Genomic DNA, 23,208 nt, shown 5'->3' with positions numbered 1-23,208 from the left:
TTTCACACTGTTGCTGGTATTTTGGCCCATTCCTCCATGCAGATCTCCTCTAGAGCAGTGATGTTTTGGGGCTGTTGCTGGGCAACACGGATTTTCAACTCCCTCCAAAGATTTTCTATGGGGTTGAGATCTGGAGACTGGCTAGGCCACTCCAGGACCTTGAAATGCTTCTTACGAAGCCACTCCTTCGTTGCCCGGGCGGTGTGTTTGGGTTCATTGTCATGCTGAAAGACCCAGCCACGCATCTTCAATGCCCTTGCTGATGGAAGGAGGTTTTCACTCAAAATCTTACGATACATGGCAGCATTCATTCTTTCCTTTACACGGATCAGTCGTCCTGGTCCCTTGGCAGAAAAACAGCCCCAGAGCATGATGTTTCCACCCCCATGCTTCACAGTAGGTATGGTGTTCTTTGGATGCAACTCAGCATTCTTTGTCCTCCAAACACAATGAGTTGAGTTTTTACCAAAAAGTTATATTTTGGTTTCATCTGACCATATGACATTCTCCCAATCTTCTTCTGGATCATCCAAATGCTTTCTAGCAAACTTCAGACGGGCCTGGACATGTACTGGCTTAAGCAGGGGGACACGTCTGGCACTGCAGGATTTGAGTCCCTGGCGGCGTAGTGTGTTACTGATGGTAGGCTTTGTTACTTTGGTCCCAGCTCTCTGCAGGTCATTCACTAGGTCCCCCCGTGTGGTTCTTGGATTTTTGCTCACCGTTCTTGTGATCATTTTGACCCCACGGGGTGAGATCTTGCGTGGAGCCCCAGATCGAGGGAGATTATCAGTGGTCTTGTCTTCCATTTCCTAATAATTGCTCCCACAGATGATTTCTTCAAACCAAGCTGCTTACCTATTGCAGATTCAGTCTTCCCAGCCTGGTGCAGGTCTACAATTTTGTTTCTGGTGTCCTTTGAAAGCTCTTTGGTCTTGGCCATAGTGGAGTTTGGATTGTGACTGTTTGAGGTTGTGGACAGGTGTCTTTTATACTGATAACAAGTTCAAACAGGTGCCATTAATACAGGTAACGAGTGGAGGACAGAGGAGCTTCTTGAAGAAGTTACAGGTCTGTGAGAGCCAGAAATCTTGCTTGTTTGTAGGTGACCAAATACTTATTTTCCACCATAATTTGCAAATAAATTCATTAAAAATCCAACAATGTGATTTTCTGGATTTTTTTTTCTTCTCATTTTGTCTGTCATAGTTGAAGTGTACCTATGATGACAATTACAGGCCTCTCTCATCTAAGTGAGAGAACTTGCATAATTGGTGGCTGACTAAATACTGTTTTGCCCCACTGTAGCTGGCTGCTGCTGTGTCATCTTAATTTGATATATGTTGGGCCATACTGTACTCTCCCCCCCCCCCCCCCTTCATGTATCTCTGTTTATCTCACTGGAGTTTGTCTTTACAAATCAGAACTACCCTTTTTTATATGAACATACTTGAGTTTGAGATCTCTGCCTGCCTCCAATGCTTGAGCTGTCTCTACAGATGTTTAATAAAGACCAGTACCCTTGGGGTCTATTCAGTGGCTCTGTGTTGAATCTTAAAGGCAGTGACTTTAGTCCTGGTCATGCACTACCACTGATGGAGCTTTAGTTGTAGATTCTTGTGAAAACATGTTAGCAAATGTTTGTTTTTTTAGTTTCCGTTGAAACTTGTTCTTGGAAGCTTAGCTGTCGAGTTTCCATCATTTTATCTGAACATTCTATTCTGTAGAATTGTTTTCTATGTAGTTATTTTATGCTTTTCAAATTAAGTTAATAAAGTAATGTTCTTTTATAGATGTTATTGTATTCTTACATGTACAGTTTTTAAAGTACTCTTGACGACCACCTTTAATGATTTACTTTATATAGCAAAACTTTTGCACCACCAAATGATTGAGACTTCAACTTGTGATTCCATTTGCTATTAATCACTAGTTGTGGTGCTGCTTGACCAAAATGCAGTGTGCATTGGAGACACTAGGTCAAGGACATAAGGAATTTGACCAGCCAAATCTGCTCTCTAAATCTGAAGTATATTTGTGCTCATCTGTAAAGACACTGGAATTGGTGAGGATAATTGAGTTCTATGGTTTGTTAAAGGAAAATACCATGCAAAACCTGATGCATTATATGATGCAAAATGCATCATAACGACTATTTCTGTATTTAGAAAATGATATCTTAAGTTAATTGTTGACTTGCAAAAGATGTTGGGCCAATATCAACAATGAAACAAATACCAAAATAGTATTTGTGTGGAGTTTTCCTTTTAAGTGAGTTGTAGTACAGTAATAAATCATGTACAGTATGTGAATAGCTGTATCAGATTTGTATAATGCTGAATATTATACAAATGGACACTTATTCAAAGGAGGTGTTTTATACTTGTGCTTCTTAACATACATTTTAACAACCTATTGTTTCTTGAGAACTTGTAAGAATCTCAAAAAGAAACCAGTGCCTGAAAATACCGCCCGCCTCAGATACCAGGGGCTGGTAAACCAAGACTCATATCAGGCCATAGTACTGATTGATCAGTACTACTCTAAATGCTGTTACATAAATATCAATTATATTTTTTGTCTTTGGTTTTATATACTGTGAATATATGCCTGTCATGTAGACATGAGCTGTATTTTCAATGTTGTCTTTTCTAAATAAATGTTTATTATAATGACATTCTATGCCTTTGTTGATTCTCAACAGTAGATGGAATTATTTTAGTATTTAAAAAAAATAATTATATAAAAATGTTGTAAAAATGAATAAGCTTATCAAACCGAGGGAAAATCCATATCCATTTCCTCCACATCTACAGATTCACAACACTTAAACGTTGCAACTTTTGGAATGGCATTGCATGCCTAATATCCATCTACCTGAAAGTATTTATTTTGGTTCATGTGTTAAACATGACAAGTGTTCAGATTCTCCTGGCCCTGATCTGTACCCTTTGTGCCATTATCATGGAAGCCCTCACCTGGAAGCCCTCACCTTCAAGGTCAGTTTCTGAATATTTATTTAATTTAAACAGGTCCAGTGTTTATTCATGTTTTACAACCAGTTTATAATCCAGCTTGATATGCAGTAAAAGTATGACTAACCTGTACCTCTTCCCTCTAGGTGCCCCTGCTGCCTTGGCTGCCTCTGTTCTGTGTCTTTGTCAACATCTACCTCATGATGCAGCTGGACCTGGCTACGTGGTGCTGTTTCGCTGTGTGGATCGCCATTGGGGAGTTAACGTTACATTATTCACAATTAATAGGAATTGTTTCACAATTCACAGTTCACAATATAATCCCATATGATTTGGCCACCCTATATTTGAACTTTAATGTTCTTGAACTTTTAAATAAGAATTTGTTCTTAACTGACTTGCCTAGTTAAATAAAGTTTCAAAAAAAAAAAAAAATTAAAGTTGTGCCTTGTAACCATTCACAAGGTCAATTGTTTAGTGTGTGCTGCCCTCTTGTGTCTGTATATGGCATTGTACTAATGAAGACTTCAAACAGTTGTTTCACAGATGGAACAATGAGACGGATGTTTCACCAGATGTATCAATGTGAAGCATCCGGTTGGCGTTTCCACTCACTACCAAATATGGTGATGAGAGGAAGCCCAGTGGCCGGCAGCGGGGGAAGATGGAGTGAGATGTATTTTGGCCAACCTTCTGCTAAAGTTCTCATCGATTAAACATTTGATCTCAATACAGTTTCTGTTTGAGTTATTGCACATGCGCACTTCAAAGAGTAGCCGTTTCCTAACGGAAATAAGAAAATACATGCCAGAACGCGGCTTGGCTCTGCCCACCTCCTTGCCTGTTCCGCCCACTATGATTCATTTGCTTCCATTGGAAACGACAGGTTGTGGTCTAACTTTAGTTAATTTAAAAAATCTTCGGTTATTTTCTTATCACGTGTTCACAATTTAATAGGGAGTATATAATAGCTGCTGTAGTACAAATAGATACATCACTGACTTAACATTAATGACCAAAAGTATGTGGACACCAGCTTGTCGACCATCTCATTCCAAAATCATGGGCATTAATATGGAGTTGGTCCCCCCTTTGCTGCTATAACAGCCTCCACTCTTCTGTGAAGGCTTTCCACTAGATGTTGGAACATTGCTGCGGGGACATGCTCCCATTTAGCCACAAGAGCATTAGAGGTCGGGCACTGATGTTAGGCGATTAGGCCTGGCTTGCAGTCAGCGTTCTAATTCATCCCAAAAGTGTTCAATGGGGTTGAGGTCAGGGCTCTGTACAGGCTAGTCAAATTCTTACACACCGATCTCGACAAACCATTTCTGTATGGACCTCGCTTTGTGCACAGGGGCATTGTCATGCTGAAACAGAAATGGGCCTTCCCCAAACTGTTGCCACAAAGTTGGAAGCACAGAATCGTCTAGATTCTAGACTCTAGAATGTTATTGTATGCTGTAGCATTAAGATTTCCCTTCACTGGAAAAGGGGCCCAAACCATTAAAAACAGCCCCAGACCATTATTCCTCCTCCATCAAACTTTACAGTTGGCACTATGCATTGGGGCAGGTTGCGTTCTCCTGGCATCCGCCAAACCCAGATTTGTCCGTCGGACTGCCAGATGGTGAAGCATGATTCATCACTCCAGAGAACACATTTCCACTGCTACAGAGTCCAATTGCGGCGAGCTTTACACCACTCTAGCCGACACTTGGCATTGTGCATGGTGATCTTAGGCTTGTCTCTGGCTCCTCGGCCATGGAAAACCATTTCATGAAGCTCCCGATGAACAGTTCTTGTGCTGGTGTTGCTTCCAGAAGCAGTTTGGAACTCGGTAGTGAGTGTTGCACCCGAGGACAGACAATTTTTACGTGCAACACACTTCAGCACTCGGCAGTCCCATTCTGTGAGCTTGTGTGGCCTACCACTTCGGGGTTAAGCCATTGTTGCTCCTAGACGTTTCCACTTCACAATAACAGCACTTACAGTTGACTGGGGCTGCTTGTTGGGAACTGACTTGAACTGACTTGTTGGAAAGGTGGCATCCTATGAGGGTGCCACGTTGAAAGTCACTGAGCTCTTCAGTAAGGCCATTTTACTGTCAATGTTTGTCTATGGAGATTACATGGCTGTGTGCTCGATTTTCTGCACCTGTCAGCAATGGGTGTGGCTGAAATAGCCGAATCCACTAATTTGAAGGGGTGTCCACATACTTATTTTTATATAGAGTGTACATCCAGTTTAACCTCCGGAATATCAATTTCTTTCAACTGCTTGTTGAATAAACAGTGTTTTTCCAGGCTGGGAGAATATTTTAAAATTAATTGGGGTATGCGTGTGCATAGAAAGGCAACTAACACTGAGCACATGTATTTTGGATGGGCATCATAGAGCACTGGAATATTGACCATGCCTTTGCTGAGATCAAATGTTTATTCCTTACAAGCATATGAGACATCGAACCTGCCCTTGTGCTATGCACTCCAAACCTATACACAGCTAAAGAAACATGGTCTGCTTTACGTTTGTTTCAAAAAAAGAAATGACATCTACAAGTCACAATTTAATTGGAATACATCCTAGCTCTGACTAGGTTTATCAAGACATGATTCATAGCCATTTCAAACCTCTGCATGACACTGTGCAGGTAAGCACCATCACTCAGAGCCTCAGGGGTATAGCAGAGAACATGAAATATGAAAAGTTTGTTCTCTCTACATTCCTATATCACAGTCATTCAATGGTTTAGAAGGAAAAACAAAGTTGGTTTAGCGCCAGTGCTGTCAATTCAGCAGCTGATCTGGTACCTGGCCTAGCAGAGAATACAGCCAGGAGAGTCCATTCAACGACATTGGTGGGGAGTACAGGAGGCTGCTGAGGGGAGGACAGCTCATAATAATGGCTGGAATGAAATGAATGGAATGGTATGAACCACACGGAAACCATATTTCACTTGTTCAATACTCTTCCATTTATTCCGTTCCAGCCATGACTATGAGCCCGTCCTTCCCAATTAAGATGCCACCAGCCACCTGTGGTGGGGAGGATATTCACACGTGTCTGGCACATGGAGGCTCAATACGCATGTCTAATATGTAGGTAACAGATGTCTCTCTAAAGGCTGTGGACTTCCCCGGGGATCTCTCTCCTTTCATAATCAGAGGGTGTGACTTCAGTGAAAGAGGGGGAAACCAAACTATCTTATTACCCTGAACAGAGCAACACTTCAGCTGCTGTAAGATACAGTGCATTCGGAAAGTATTCAGACCCCTTGACTTTTTCTACATTTTGTTACGTTAGTCTTATTTTAAAATGGATTCAATAGGTTTTTTCCCTCATCAATCTACACACAAGACAAAGCAGAAACAGGTTTTTGGAAAATGTTGCGTTTGAGCCAATCAGTTGTGACAAGGTAGGGGTGGTATACAGAAGATAGCCCTATTTGGTAAAAGACCAAGTCCATATTATGGCAAGAACAGCTCAAATAAGCAAAGAGAAACGACAGTCCATTACCTTAAGACATGAAGTTCAGTCAATGCGGAACATTTCAAGAACATTGAAAGTTTCTTCAAGTGCAGCCGCAAAAACCATCAAGCGCTATGATGAAACTGGCTCTCATGGGGACCGCCACCGGAAAGGAAGACCCAGAGTTACTTCTGCTGCAGAGGATAAGTTCATTAGAGTTACCAGACACTGAAATTGCAGCCCAAATAAATGCTTCACAGAGTTCAAGTAACAGACACATCTCAATGTCAACTGTTCAGAGGAGACTGGGTGAATCAGGCCTTCATGGTCGAATTGCTGCAAAGAAACCACTACTAAAGGACACCAATAAGAAGAAGAGGCTTGTTTGGGTCAAGAAACATGAACAATAGACAGTAGACCGGTGGAAATCTGTCTTTTGGTCTGATGCAGAGAAGGTGAATAGATTATCTCTGCATGTGTGGTTCCCACCGTGAAGCATGGAGGAGGAGGTGTGATGGTGCTCTGCTGGTGACACTGTCAGTGATGTATTTAGAATTCAAGGCACACTTAACCATCATGGCTACAACAGCACTCTGCAGTGATACACCATCCCATCTGGTTTGGGCTTAGTGGGACTATCATTTGTTTTTCAACAGGAAAATTACCAAACACACCTCCAAGCTGTGTAAGGGTTATTTGACCAAGAAGGAGAGTGATGGAGTGCTGCATCAACAATCTGGCCTCAACAATCAACCGACATCAACCAAATTTAGATGGTTTGGGATGAGTTGGACCACAGAGTGAAGAAAAAGCAGCCAACAAGTGCTCAGCATATGTGGGAACTTATTCAAGACGGTTGGAAAAGCATTCCAGGTGAAGCTGGTTGAGAGAATGCCAAGAGTGTGCAAAGCTGTCATCAAGTCAAAGGGCAGCTACTTTGAAGAATCTAAAATATATTTTTGTTTGTTTAACACTTTTTTTGGTTACTACATGATTCCATATGTGTTATTTCATAGTTTTTATGTCTTTGCTATTATTCTACAATGTAGAAAATAGTACAAATAAAGAAAAACCCTTGAATGAGTAGGTGTGCCCAAACTGGTATTCAGACCCTTTACTCAGTACTTTGTTGAAGAACCTTTGGCAGCGATTACAGCCTTGATTCTTCTTGGGTATGACGCTACAAGCTGAAACGTAACAAAATGTGAAAAAAGTCAAGGGGTATGAGTACTTTCCGAATGCACTGTATCTCCTACAAATATTGAAAGTCATGGAATTTCCCATTTCTATCACACCATTATGACATTTCATGTTCTAGAAATTAATTCATCCAGAACACCCTGGCTATTTACAAATGGATAAAATGCAACTATACACGTGCACCCTGGCTATTTACAAATGGATAAAATGCAACTATACACGTGCACCCTGGCTATTTACAAATGGATAAAATGCAACTATACACGTACATTGTATTGAACAACCCTGAAAGAGAGTAAAATTCAGGTCGATTAATACATGTTGTAGCTTTCCTTTCGAGCAAATGGTTTGTTTCCTGCTGCATAGATACTTTGAACCTAGGAGGCTCTTTAAATTGCTCTCAGATATGGTCTGCTTGGGATTAACGTTGTATATGGACATGGGCCTGGCAGCAAATGGGATCATAGCTAACCCAAAAAGTTCAATGGGGAGGGTGGAAACTGGCATTGAGAAAGAAGACATTTTAGAGGTACTAAAGGTTGTGGTTGGAAGATATAACTGTTAGATAAAGCACGTGGCTGAGTCCAATAGTCTGGGAAGAAATATTGGACACGTGTGGAATGTTGTTTAGGATCATGTTAAAACTACAAGCATGTGACCCTACAGTATGCAAGTATTAAATAAACTGAAGAAAAAACTACTCTAGAACAGCTGACCCCATTTAAAGCTTGGTGTTCACAACATCAGGAGGCGCTATCGTTGCGTAGATGTCAATGTTTAAGGGGTGAGCTTACTGTTAAAGCCAATGGAGTATATAAAACGTATTTCTCATGGGACGCATTCTCTAACGATTATGGTGGATGGCCAGGGTGGTCAAAAACGGTGATATGTTATACAGTACCTTGTGTCCCCAACTGTGCATTTAATATGAGCAACAATGAAGAAAATGGCAAATGAAAAACATTGAGCCTACTCAACACTCAACTGTGCAAATTCCCTGTTGATACTCATGTAGAACTGATTCAGTCCATGCAAGCTTTGGTTCCATCTGTGATGAAAAGGATGATGGCAATACACTATAGTGTTCTTGGTTGTTCATGTGTCTGGGGGTGTCATCAGTCTCGCACCAAAAGCAGGAGGCATTGCACACAGCCAGTAATACAACACACGCTTTCTGGTTCTTTCCATAGCCAAGGTGGAATAAGCTGTGATAGATTTGGTGTTTCCCCCTGTATTGAACACCCCCCACCCCCTCCCCCCCGATAGTTGTGTGAGTTCCCCAGACTCCAGAACACAGAACAGACATGTAAAGTTTGAGGTGTGTTCCTTTTGTGGGGCACAAGATGAAGCATAAATACAGGGAGGACAATGAAATCATAAAACAGGCCATTTCTTGTCTTTCAAGTGCCTGTAACAGGTAAGACAGACGCCAGGAAGGTTACTGTGGAAAGTAGCTGTATTCATGTTTTATTCAGTGGTAGACTAGAGCGGGAATGGCCTTCCAGTAGTCAGAATGGGAGTGAGAGAGATATATATATGTGACAAGATTGCGAGCTAGTGGGACATAATGTAACAGCACTGCATGGGCTGGGTTGAGTGAAGCCAACTAGACAGACAGGCTAATCAGCAGAGGCACCGCCGGCCACTCTTGGTGACCTCTTCTGAGGAGTGCACCACGTTGGGCACCAAGCCACTCTTCACCCCCTCCCAACCCTCCTGGATGTTGATGTCACCGCTCTTCACGAGCTCAAAGATGTCCCGCGTTAGCTCAGTGAAGGCCTTTTCCACGTTGATGGCGTCGCGAGCCGATGTCTCCACGTAGCGCATACCATAGGTACCTGCCAGCTTCTCCGCCTCTTGCTGGCTCACCTGCCTCTGGGGCTCCAGGTCGCACTTGTGGCCCACCAACAGAAAGACGATGCTGTGAGGCTGGACGTGACTCCGGGCCTCCTCCAGCCACTCATGCACATTCTGGAAGGAGCGACGGTTGGTGATGTCGAACAGCAGCAGCCCCCCAACAGAGTTACGGTAATAAGCCCTGGTAATAGACCTAGAGAGGGTGAGAGGATAAGCAAAGAAGAGGGACAGTGGTAAATACACAGAAAAAATATCACATGTTGTCGTGACGTGGCCCTTTCTGTGTATAGATCATGGCTTCTCACTCTCTCCTACTGTTCTGTTATCTCAGGTCCTGGCGGAGACTCTCTCCCCCTTTTCATGCAGTATGGAGAGAGAGAGTTCCACAGTAGAACAAAGGAACTCCTGCCAAATTCTACTACATTCCAGAATTTGAGACTGGAACAATATACATGTTTTGGAGAATGTGTAAACGGTCGGTGGAGAAGCCAGCTACGATCCGGTCCATTTTGTTTCATGTTTGTGACCTCATGAAAGACAATACAGCCACATTACCCTAACTCTGTTTACACAGGTGCCTCTGTTATGATGTTTGCATCAAATTATTGTATAAAATGAATGAGTAAAGATGAAACTATTTGTGAAATGATGTATTCCCTTTAAAGTTGAACTAAGTCATTGGCCCGCCCACGTGAGCACAGTCATGATCAGGCGCCATAGAACCGCCTTTTCTACTGTTATGAAGAAAACCCCTTCCTGAGGAAATCCTCTTCAGACCACACATACCTCGGTGTCAGCTGAGGTGGCACAGGTTTGAGTACAAAGATTGAGCAAACCCACAGCGTGAGCTGTGATTGCGAATAGTTATTGAATTCCTAACCATACCACATGGCTACACAGCTGGAAATGGTTCAACTCAGACTATCGATGCCGACAGAATAAGAGCTAATCTTAGATACTAATTAATAGTCTGCAGCTAGAAATGATGTAAACCTGGGGTGCTATTACTGACAACCGCCGAAACATTTATTTATGAGTGATACTCTGATGTATACATTGTAACCACGAAAGACTGATCTTCAGGGCAGCAGAGAGAAAGAGACGCGGATGAACTGACTTTCCAGCAGACGGACCGGATTCCAACAGAAAAGATCATGACACATGGGCGTAAATGTATATATTGATTGCAATTATTCCCGAATGAGTGAGCGTTCATGTGCAAAGGATTAGCATTTCAATTAATTATAGTAGTACTGTGTGTAGTGATCCCTCTGGTCTTTCCCGCTCTCGCTCAGTCCACACCCACTTCCCTTTGTCCACCAAGCCATCATATCGGCTTAGCCCACTAGGGAATATCCCCTATCATTTGTTAGTAACAGATCTACTGTTTTGTTTGTTTATGCATTTCTGTGATTATTTAGTATGTTAGTAAATAAATGAATAAGCCAATTGGTGTATGGATGATTCATAGTAAAGGCTGGGTTCGTGCAGATAACCAACCATTTACGACATTTAGAATGAGACTGACGTGAGGTAAATAATAATTAATTAATAAGAAGACTAATTGATCAGATATTCAAATATCTGAAGAGTTACTTTAGGAAAATTATAACTTTGTAATCTGAAGATTTCCCTGGTGCCCCAACTTCCTGGTTAATTACATTTACATGATTAGTTTAATCACGTAATTATAATTACAGAGAATTGATTTGATAAAATAACAGTCTTCACTTTTAATGATGCCAAAGACACAACAATGTAAAGTCTTGGTCCCATGTTTCATGAGCTGAAATACAAGATCCCAGAAATGTTCCATACTCACGAAAAGCTTATTTCTCTCAAATTTGGTGCGCAAGTTTGTTTACATCCCTGTTAGTGAGCATTTCTCATTTGCCAAGATAATCCATCCACCTGACAGGTGTAGCAAATCAAGAAGCTGATTAAACAGCATGATCATTACACAGGTACACCTTCTGCTGGGGACAATAAAAGGCCACTCTAAAATGGGCAGTTTTGTCACACAACACAGTGCCACAGTTGTTTCAAGTTTTGAGGGAGCGTGCAATTGGCATGCTGACTGCAGGAATGTCCACCAGAGATGTTGCCAGATAATTTAATGTTCCTTTCTCTAACATAAGTCACCAGCAACATTGTTTTAGAGAATTTGGCCATGTATATGGCGTCATGTGGGTGAGCGGTTTGCTGATGTCAACGTTGTGAACAGAGTGCCCTATGGTGGCTGTGGGGTTATGGTATGGACAGGCATAAGCTACGGACAACAAACACAATTGCATTTTATCAATGGCGATTTGAATGCACAGAGATACAGTGACGAGATCCTGTGGCCCATTGTGTGGCCCATTTTTTTTAAGGTCATGTGAAATCCATATATTAGGGCCTAATTCATTTATTTCAATTGACCGATTTCCTCATATGAACCGTGACTCAATAAAATCTTTGATCTTTGAAATTGTTGCATGTTGTGTTTATATTTTGGTTCAGTATACAAGTGTGGCGGTCAGTGCTGTTTACACAGAGGATGTGACATGGAGAGCAGTGGAGGTCAGTGCTGTTTAAACAGAGGATGTGACATGGAGAACAGTGGAGGTCAGTGCTGTTTACACAGAGGATGTGACATGGAGAACAGTGGAGGTCAGTGCTGTTTACACAGAGGATGTGACATGGAGAGCAGTGGAGGTCAGTGCTGTTTATACAGAGGATGTGACATGGAGAACAGTGGAGGTCAGTGCTGTTTAAACAGAGGATGTGACATGGAGAACAGTGGCGGTCAGTGCTGTTTACACAGAGGATGTGACATGGAGAACAGTGGCGGTCAGTGCTGTTTAAACAGAGGATGTGACATGGAGAACAGTGGAGGTCAGTGCTGTTTACACAGAGGATGTGACATGGAGAACAGTGGAGGTCAGTGCTGTTTATACAGAGGATGTGACATGGAGAACAGTTGAGGTCAGTGCTGTTTAAACAGAGGATGTGACATGGAGAACAGTGGCGGTCAGTGCTGTTTACACAGAGGATGTGACATGGAGAACAGTGGCGGTCAGTGCTGTTTACACAGAGGATGTGACATGGAGAACAGTGGCGGGCAGTGCTGTTTAATATTTTTTTTTTTTTTAGTATTCATGAGCATGGCCTTATTTCTATTACAGCATATTGGATTACTCTCATTCATTGTGTGGACCGACCACAAGAACCTGGAATATCTCCACACCGAACAGCGCCTCAATTCCAGGCAGGCTAGGTGGGACCACCCGGTTCAACTTCTCCCTCTCCTACCGGCTGCGCTGTCACGCCGCTATAGCCCCACGACTACTACCCCGGAACTTGAGACCATCCTTCCCACCTCGTGCCTGGCGATGGCACTCAGCTGGGGAATAGGGAAGCAGGTTCGGGAGTCACAGCGTTCCCAGCCGAACCCCGGGGGGGGGGGGGATAACCGGATGTTTGTGCATGACGCGATGCTTGCCTGCCACCCGGGCTCCCGTCGGAACCTGGCTTTTGTGAGACAACGCTTTAGGTGGCCTACCACGGTTCCTGACGTCTCACATTCTTCGCCGCTTGTGTGCACAAAACAAGACTCCTCAGCAAGCTCCGGCTGGTCTCCTCCAAACTCTGCCTGTCCCTCACTGTCCTTGGTCTCACATCTCCCTGGACTTTGTCATGGGTCACCGTCTGATGGCAACACCGCCATCCTGACCATTGTGGATCGGTTTTCCAAAGCCGCCCACTTCATTCCTCTCCCCAAACTACCATCTACCAAAGAGATGGTCCAGCTCATGGGGCAGCACATCTTCCGGATCCATGGACTGCCAGTTGACATGGTCTCCGACCGGGGTCCTCAGTTCTCATCCTGGTTCTGGAAGGCGTTCTGCACCCTCATTGGGTCATCGGCCAGCCTGTCCTCCGGGTTCCACTCCCAGTCCAATGGCCAGTCGGAGTGAGCCAACCAAGACCTTGAGACTACTCTGCACTGCCTGGTCTCCGCCAACCCCACCACCTGGAGCCAGCAGCTTGTGTGGGTCGAATACACCTGCAACACCCTTCCCTGCTCTGCCACAGGCCTATCACCTTTTGCGTGTTTCCTGGGGTATCAGCCCCCGCTCTTCCCTGAGCAGGAAGAAGAGGTCAGCATACCTTCGGCCAAGATGTTTGTCCGCTGCTGTCGTCGTACCTGGAGGAGAGCCTGGTCGGTCCTTCCTCAAGACCACCTCCAGGTATTGACGACAAGCAGATCACCACCGGACCCCGGCTCCACAGTATCATCTCGCGCAGACGGTATGGCTGTCCACCCATGATCTGCCCCTCCGGGTGGAATCCCGCAAACTCTCCCCCCGGTTTATCGGCCCTTTTCCCATCGCTAAGGTTATTAGCCTTTCATGTGTCCAGAGTTAAACCCATGTGTTACAGCCCCTTGTCTACTGTTTCCTGCCCTTCTGTATCTTGCCCCACCTCACTGGATTATTGACCCCTACCTGCCCTGACCCTGAGACTGCCTGCCGTTCTGGATCCTTTTCACCCTCTCTGGATAATTGACCCCTGCCTGCCTTTGAACTGTCATTTGCCTGCCCCTGTATTAGAAATAAACGTTGGTTCCTTCGACACTGTCTGCATCTGGGTTATACCTGAAATGTGATAGAAACTGAAAGTGGAAAAAAATGACTCTCACTCTATTTCTCTCTTGCTTTTTAATTTTGTAAGAAATGAATTTGTTAAAAACTGTTCAACTATTGTCTTATACGCTGCAGTGCTAGCTAGCTGTATCTTATTATTTCAGTACTAGATTCATTATTTGATCCTTTGATTAGGTGGACAACCTTTCAGTTCATGCTGCAAGAGCTTTGATAGGCTGGAGGACATCCTCCAGAAGTTGTCATAATTACTGTGTAAGTCTATGGAATGGTGTGCGAACCATGAGCCTCCTTGTTTTTGTATTGAAGTCAATGTACCCAGAGGAGGACGGAAGCTAGCTGTCCTCCAGCTACACCATGGTGCTACCCTACAGAGTGCTGTTGAGGCTACTGTAGACCTTCTTTGCAAAATAGTGTGATGAGACAAATTATAAATCAAATTATATATTGCTATACACTACCGGTCAAAAGTTTTTTAACACCTACTCATGCAAGGGTTTTTCTTTATTTTGACTATTTTCTACATTGTTGAATTATCAGGAATCAAGGTAAGACCCAGATGCAGACTGTCCAAGTAACACTATTTATTGTAACAACAGGGGCAGGCAAAGACAGGTCAATGCTGGCAGGGGTCGAAAATCCTGTGTAAGGCAAAGGTACAGGACAGCAGGCGGAGTCAGGGTCAGGGACAGGCAGGGTTCAGTAATTCAGAGGTGGAACAAAGGTACAGGATGGCAGGCAGGCTCAGGCAGAGAGGTCAGGTGGGCGGGTACAGGGTCAGGACAGGCAAATGTCAAAACCGGGAGCACTAGCAAAGAGAGGCTGGGAAACGATAGGAGCTGACAGGAAAAACGCTTGTAAGCTTGAACGAACAAGACGAACTGGCAACAAAAAGAGAACACGGATATAAATACACAGGGGATAATAGGGAAGATGGGCGATGCCTGGAGGGTTGTGGAGACAAGTACAAGGACAGGTGAAACAGATCAGGGTGTGACAAGAATAATCTTGAAGACATCAAAACTATGAAATAACACATGGAATCATGTAGTAACCAAAAAAGTGTTAAACAAATCAAAATATAGTTTATATTTGAGATTCTTCAAATAGCCACCCTTTGCCTTTCATTGGTGCAATTTCTTTCATCCTTAATGTGTTTGAGCCAATCAGTTGTGTTGTGACAAGGTAGGGGTGGAATACAGAAGATAGCCCTATTTGGTAAAAGACCAAGTCCATATTATGGCAAGAACAGTTCAAATAAGCAAAGAGAAAAGACAGTTCATCATTACTTTAAGACATGAAGGTCAGTCAATACGGAACATTTCAAGAACTTTGAAAGTTTCTTCAAGTGCAGTTGCAAAAAGGAGAAGGTGTTATGGTGTGTGTGCTTTGCTGGTGACACTGTGATTTATTTCGAATTCAAGGCCCATTTAACCATCATGGCTACCACAGCATTCTGCAGCGATACGTCATCCCATCTGGTTTGGGCTTAATGGGACTATCATTTGTTTTTCAACAGGACAATGACCCAACACACCTCTAGGCTGTGTAAGGGTTATTTGACCAAGAAGGAGAGTGATTGCATGATGCATCAGATGACCTGGCCTCCACAATCCCTGACTTCAACCAAATTGAGATGGTTTGGAATGAGTCGGACCGCAGAGAGAAGGAAAAGCAGCCAACAAGTGCTCAGCATGTATGGGAACTCCATCAAGATTGTTGGAAAAGCGTTGCAGTGTAGAAAATAGTAAAAATAAAGAAAAACCCTTGAATTAGTAGGTGTTCTAAAACTTTTGACTGGTAGTGTAATAATAATTATAGGTGACAAAAAAAAAACTTTGATTTATTTCACACAATTTGTGGTCTTTACAATGGAAGAATTTTTTTTTTTTATCAAAAAAGTGTCACCTGAATCGCTCTTGTCCGGCTGTGTCCCAGATTTGAAGTTTAATGCGTTTGCCTGGTTCTATCTCCACTAGGCGTGAGAAGAAGTCTACACCGACTGTGGGGTCGGACACATGCGCAAAGCGTCCCTCTGTGAATCGCCGGATCAGGCACGACTTTCCTACTGTCGAGTCCCCAATGACGATGAGTCGAAACTGGTACAGCCATATCGCTTCCATCTCTCATAGAATCTATGGGAAAAAAATAAAATATTTGACGATTAGTAAATCATGCGCATGGCCCGTCTACATCTAAACAAATAACCTAACACTTGTTTTGACCCCAAGCGTAGGCTATCCAATCCACTATCAGTGATATCCTTATCGGGCTATTTTTTTTACAAATGTAGTTCTGTGTGGTAGGCCTGCTTATATTTTTTAAACCTATTTGTGCTTGTGTTTGCGCAAAACCGCGCACAACATCGAAAACCGACTTGATTGTTTGACCTACTTTAAAAGCCCAATTGCCCACAGCGCACGGTTTATTAGCTTTTTCTTGAAAAACTTATCTGCCTGCCCTACATTATTAGGGAAAGGCCTCTCCTCTTTCCTGGTAAATGCAGACAGCTCTCAAAAAAGAACACTCGCATATTCAGCTCACATGTGGATACACAGTTGTTGCATAGCAAAGCCGATCAAGTGCAATAATAACATGTGTTGACATAAAAACCGTTTTCTTAAACACAATTAAAAGGGCAGTTATGCGCATTTTTATGGACAAACAATAGGCTACGTATTGAATACTAATTTCACCATTGCAAAAAATAAAACGTATTAGTTCTGGGCTACATAAATCTGAACGAGTCTTATAACATTTAAAACACATTTAACTTATCTTCTTTCTGCTCTTCGTAAACAATAGTCTTAATCTAAAATCGATTTACAACGGTATTATCTGTGGCAATGGCATATTAATCCATAATACATTTTAGAACATTGTCGTGTACTAATTGTATGTGCAATTAATTACCTTGTTAGATGAGCGATCAACGGCTGGAAATAGCAAATCCCATGTTCTTGAGAAATCTCGTATATCGAAGATGCTCTCTGAAACAGTGATCTCAGGAGGCCTAGTCAAACACTGTTTTACCCCAAGCAGTGATACGCAAATAGGCCTTGTCCTAGTATCCTTTTGTATTATTTTATTCTACACAGGGAACTGTTACTGTGATGGCGAGTTTGATGTAAAATTGGCTAACAACTTGTCGATGGTTTAATTTCATAGCAATTTCATGTTTAAAGATGGAGATGTTTGTGAAAATCCGCTGATGAAATGGCAGTAACAGCATCACATAGCATTACTCACTCCTCATCAGCACCATTACCGTAAGAACTCAGACATCAACGCAGTAAAATCTCTAGGGGCACTACATTGGGTACTACAAATGGGCATTTAAATGGAGTCCTATGAAGATCAGATTCAGGTTATCATACCTGACATAAAGGGAATGTCTTTGTGGGAGAAAAAGATTGATGACAACTGTGTGAACACCAGGGGAGACAGAGAGCTGGTTTCAAGCACAGGGCGCAGCAGGTGTTTATTGGTAAAGAACCACAGGATGAAGCAGGTAGCTGGGTCCAGTGGCAGGCAGAAGGCCATACACAGGGAGTCCAAAAAGGCAACAGTACAAGCAAGGAAAAGGCTAGTAACGTCATCCGGGAGATCATGCAATAGGTTTATAACAGAAAATCCAATAAGCTAAAGTACAGGCAGGGAATAGGCAAATGGCATTGTTAGTGAGGCAGGCCAAAACTATCATACACTGGAGGATTCAATTACAGGGGAAAACCAGAGCTCCGAATAGAAGTGTGTCACAAACAATTCCTCACAATGATGGGTGCAGGGAACTGAACTAAATAGTGTGTGATAATGACATACAGGTGTGTGAACAGGTGATTAGAATTGAGGTGATTGGGATCTGGAGAGTGACATCAGGGGATCTACATGTTTGAGAGTGTGAGTTTGAAGCAGATGTTACACTGTGTAACCACCTGAATGATTGAAATAGCTAGGGTCTGAATCATGCTCTGAGTTAGGCCTACAGTAGGCTGCAGGATACAAGAGAATGAGTGTGGCTTGGCAGTAAAAAAAAAACGATGTTTATTATGACATCCGACATCGGGTAGAAAGCACACTGGTCTCGAGGTGACTGGAGAGCCAGAAACTCATTGCGGAGGTGTTGGAGAGCTACCGAGTAGACCTATAACAAATATATATATATTATATATCCAGTACCAGTACCAGTAAAAAGTTTGGAAACACCTACTCATTTAAAGACACACCTATTCATTCTTTATTTGTACTATTTTCTACATTGTAGAATAATAGTGAAGACATCAAAACTATGAAATAACACATTTGGAATAATGTAGTAACCAAAGAAGTGCTAAACAAACCCTTTGCCTTGATGACAGCTTTGAACTCTTGGCATTTTCTCAACCAGCTTCATGAGAAATGCTTTTCCAACAGTCTTGAAGGAGTTCCCACATATGCTGAGCACTTGTTGGCTGCTTTTCCTTCACTCTGCGGTTCAACTCATCCCAAACCATCTCAATTAGGTTGAGGTTGGGTGATTGTGGAGGCCAGGTCATCTGATACAGCACTCTCCTTGGTCAAATAGCCCTTACACAGCCTGGAGGTGTGTTTTGGGTAATTGTCCTGTTGAAAAAGAGCAAACCAGATGGGATGGCATATCAGTGCAGAATGCTGTGGTAGCCATGCTGGTTAAGTGTGCCTTGAATTCTAAATAAATCACTGACAGTGTCACCAGCGAAGCACCCCCATACATCACACTAATGAACTTATCCTCTGCAGCAGAGGTAACTCTGGTTCTTCTTTCCGGTGGCGGTCCTCATGAGAGACAGTTTTATCATAGCGCTTGATGGTTTTTGCAACTGCACTTGAAGAAACGTTCAAAGTTCTTGAAATACTCCACATTGACTGATCTTCATGTCTTAAAGTAATGATGGACTGTTGTTTCTCTTTGCTTATTTGAGCTGTTCTTGCCATAATATGGACTTGGTCTTTTACCAAATAGGTCTATCTTCTATATACCCCCCCTACCTTGTCACAGCACAACGCTTTAAGAAGGAAAGGAATTCCACAAATTATCTTTTAACAAGGCATACCTGTTACTGTCACGTTCTGACCTTTATTTTCCTTTGTTTTGTCTTTATTTAGTATGGTTGGGGTGGGCAGTCTATGTTTTGTGTTTCTATGTTTAGGTTTTTGTTTCGGCCTAGTATGGTTCTCAATCAGAGGCAGGTGTCGTTGGTTGTCTCTGATTGAGAATCATACTAAGGTAGCCTGGGTTTCACTGTTGGTTTGTGGGTGTTTGTTTCCGTGTCTGTGGTTGTCACCACACGGGACTGTTTCAGTTTTGTTTTTGTTCATGGTCACATTTATTGTTAAGTATTTCTTAGTGTTCAGTTGATGTTTTATAATAAACGATATGGACACTTACCACGCTGCGTTTTGGTCCGATCCCTGCTACACCTCTTCTTCAGACGAAGAGGAGAAAATCTGCTGTTACTTGAAATGCCTTCCAGGTGACTACCTCATGAAGCTGGATGAGAGAAACTGTCAACAAGGCAAAGGGTTTAACACTTTTTTGGTTTTGCGCTTCTAGTTCTGACCGTGCAGTAATATCTAACAAGTAATCTAACAACTACCTTATACACACAACTGTAAAGGATTGATTAAGAATATGTACATTTAAATATATGGATGAGCAATGGCCGAGCGGCATAGGCAAGATGCAGTAGATGGTATAGAGTACAGTATATGAGATGAGTAATGTAGGGTATGTAAACATTATATTAAGTGGCATTGTTTAAGTGACTAGTGATGCATGTATTACCTCCCAATTATTAAAGTGGCAAGAGATTGAGTCTGTATGTTGGCAGCAGCCACTCAATGTTAGTGATGGCTGTTTAACAGTCTGATGGCCTTGAGATAGAAGCTGTTTTTCAGTCTCTCGGTCCCAGCTTTGATGCAACTGTACTGACCTCTCCTTCGGGATGATAGCGGGGTGAACAGGCAGTGGCTCGGGTGGTTGTTGTCCTTGATGATCTCTGTGGCCTTCCTGTGACATCGGGTGGTAGGTGTAGATGTCCTGGAGGGCAGGTAGTTTGCCCCCGGTGATGCGTCCACGATCATCTCCTTTGATTTGTTGACATTGAGTGTGAGGTTATTTTCCTGACACCACACTCCAAGGGTCCTCACCTCCTCCCTGTAGGCTGTCTCGTCATTGTTGGTAATCAAGCCTACCAATGTAGTGTCGTCTGCAAACTTGATGATTGAGTTGGAGGCGTGCGTGGCCACGCAGTCATGGGTGAACAGGGAGTACAGGAGAAGGCTGAGAACGGGGTGGAGATGTTGTTTCCAACCCTCACCACATGGGGGCGGCCCGTCAGAAAGTCCAAGATCCAGTTGCGCGGGGTCGGGACACAGGGTCTCGAGCTTAATGCCGAGTTTGGAGGGTACAATGGCGTTAAATGCTGAGCTGTAATCGATGAACAGCATTCTTACATAGGTATTCCTCTTGTCCAGATGGGTTAGGGCAGTGTGACCCCTCCTGTCTCAGCCTCCAGTATTTATGCTGCAGTAGTTTATGTGTCGGGGGGCTGGGGTCAGTTTGTTATATCTGGAGTACTTCTCCTGTCCTATTCGGTGTCCTGTGTGAATCTAAGTGTGCGTTCTCTAATTCTCTCCTTCTCTCTTTCTTTCTCTCTCTCGGAGGACCTGAGCCCTAGGACCATGCCCCAGGACTACCTGACATGATGACTCCTTGCTGTCCCCAGTCCACCTGGCCATGCTGCTGTTCCAGTTTCAACTGACCTGAGCCCTAGGACCATGCCCCAGGACTACCTGACATGATGACTCCTTGCTGTCCCCAGTCCACCTGGCCATGCTGCTGCTCCAGTTTCAACTTCCACCTGACTGTGCTGCTGCTCTAGTTTCAACTGTTCTGCCTTATTATTATTCGACCATGCTGGTCATTTATGAACATTTGAACATCTTGGCCATGTTCTGTTATAATCTCCACCCGGCACAGCCAGAAGAGGACTGGCCACCCCACATAGCCTGGTTCCTCTCTAGGTTTCTTCCTAGGTATTGGCCTTTCTAGGGAGTTTTTCCTAGCCACCGTGCTTCTACACCTGCATTGCTTGCTGTTTGGGGTTTTAGGCTGGGTTTCTGTACAGCACTTTGAGATATCAGCTGATGTACGAAGGGCTATATAAATAAATTTGATTTGATTTGTGCAGTGGGATTGCGATTGCGTCGTCTGTGGACCTATTGGGGCGGTAAGCAAATTGGAGTGGGTCTAGGGTGTCAGGTCGGGTGGAGGTGATATGATCCTTGACTAGTTTCTCAAAGCACTTCATGATGACGGAAGTGAGTGCTACGGGGCGATAATCATTTAGCTCAGTTACATTAGCTTTCTTGGGAATAGGAACAATGGTGGCCCTCTTGGAGCATATGGGAACAGCAGACTGGGATAGGGATTGATTGAATATGTCCGTAAACACACCAGCCAGCTGGTCTGCGCATGCTCTGAGAACGCGGCTAGGGATGCCGTCTGGGCCGGCAGCCTCGCTAGGGTTAACACGTTTAAATGTTTTGCTCAGTGAAGGAGAGCCCGCAGGTTTTGGTAGCGGGCCGTGTTGGTGGCACTGTAATGTCCTCAAAGCGAGACAAAGAAGTTGTTTAGTTTGTCTTGGAGCAAGACATCGGTGTCCACGACAGGGTTGTTTTTCTTTTTGTAGTCCGTGATTGGCTGTAGACCCTGCCACATACGTCTCGTGTCTGAGCCGTTGAATTGCTACTCTACTTTGTCTCTATACTGATGCTTAGCTTGTTTGATTGCCTTGTATTCAGTCATGTTCCCGGTCACCTTGCCATGATTAAAAGCAGTGGTTCGCGCTTTCAGTGCGGATACTGCCATCAATCCTAGTTTGCTGGTTGGAGAAGGATTAAATAGTCACCGTGGGTACCACATCACCGATGCACTTGCTAATAAACTCACTCACTGGATCAGCGTATACATTAATATTATTTTCCGATGCTATCCGGAACATATCCCAGTCCACGTGATCGAAGCAATCTTGAAGCGTGGAATCAGATCTGTCGGCCCAGCGTTGAACAGACCTGAGCACAGCGTTTCCTGTTTTAGTTTCTGTCTATAGGCTGGGAGCAACAAAATGGAGTCGTGGTCAGATTTGCCGAAAGGAGGTTGAGGGAGGGCTTTGTATGCGTCGCGGAAATTAGAATCGCAATGATCCAGAGTGTTGCCAGCCTGGGTCGCGCATTCGATATGCTGATAAAATTTAGGGAGCCTTGTTTTCAGATTAGCTTAGTTAAAATCCCCAGCTACAATAAATGCAGCCTCAGGATATGTGGTTTCCAGTTTACATAGAGTCCAATTAAGTTCTTTCAGGGCTGTCGAGGTGTCTGCTTGGGGGGGATATAGACGGCTGTGATTATAATCGAAGAGAATTCTCTTGGTAGATAATGCGGTCGGCATTTGATCGTAAGGAATTCTAGGTCAGGTGAACAAAAGGACTTGAGTTCGTGTATATTGTTATTATCACACCACTCGTTAATCATAAGGCATACACACCCGCCCTTCTTCTTACCAGAGAGATGTTTGTTTCTGTCGGAGTGATGCGCGAAGAAACCGGTGAAGAAACCAGGTGGCTGTACCGACTCTGCTAACTTAAGAAACCGGGTGGCTGTACCGACTCTGCTAATTTATCCCGAGGTGAAATAATCTGGAATGAGTAGGTGTGTCCAAACTTTTGACTGGTACTGTATATATTTTGACGAGAACATATGACAAGTTTATAAAATAAAAATGTGACCTTTCATGTATGGACTATGGAATCAAGTAGGATAACATAATTTCCTTGACTCCATCCTTAACATCCTCATATGTTAAGGTGCACAGTGAACCTTAAAAGTTCTGTATGGAAACATTTGAAAGAATTTCAGGCTCTAGTTGGAATGGAATTAAAACGAAATTGTAATATGTTTTCCATGTGCCATCAACATCGGCAGATATTGGATCAGACAGCAGTGTGAGTTTTGAATGGGCTGTTGTACAAACACAGACC

The 23,208-nt window shown here is 43.4% G+C and overlaps 1 protein-coding gene across 1 annotated transcript; it reads right to left on the bottom strand.

The window, feature by feature from the left end:
• Window positions 1-5,531: 5,531 nt before the first annotated feature.
• LOC109873649 (ras-related protein Rab-39B) lies at window positions 5,532-17,466 on the bottom strand. The gene is made up of 3 exons (XM_020465291.2): window positions 17,063-17,466; window positions 16,058-16,284; window positions 5,532-9,696 (listed from the first exon to the last, which is right to left on the bottom strand). Exons 2-3 carry the CDS (start codon window positions 16,270-16,272, stop codon window positions 9,270-9,272), a joined length of 642 nt encoding a protein of 213 aa, XP_020320880.1. The 5' UTR covers window positions 16,273-16,284; window positions 17,063-17,466; the 3' UTR covers window positions 5,532-9,269.
• Window positions 17,467-23,208: the final 5,742 nt, after the last annotated feature.

The sequence above is a fragment of the Oncorhynchus kisutch genome, linkage group LG29 (genome assembly GCF_002021735.2).
Source record: "Oncorhynchus kisutch isolate 150728-3 linkage group LG29, Okis_V2, whole genome shotgun sequence".
Taxonomy (NCBI): domain Eukaryota; kingdom Metazoa; phylum Chordata; class Actinopteri; order Salmoniformes; family Salmonidae; genus Oncorhynchus; species Oncorhynchus kisutch.
The sequence above is the reverse complement of the archived record's forward strand: the minus strand, read 5'-3'. Positions and strand labels throughout refer to the sequence as shown.

Excerpts from the sequence above, each read along its gene's own strand:
- LOC109873649 (XM_020465291.2), bottom strand. The coding sequence starts at position 16,272 with ATGGAAGCGATATGGCTGTACCAGTTTCGACTCATCGTCATTGGGGAC. Across the intron at positions 9,697-16,057 it reads GCCGGACAAGAGCGATTCAG|GTCTATTACCAGGGCTTATT; the intron begins GTGACACTTTTT and ends CACCCTCTCTAG.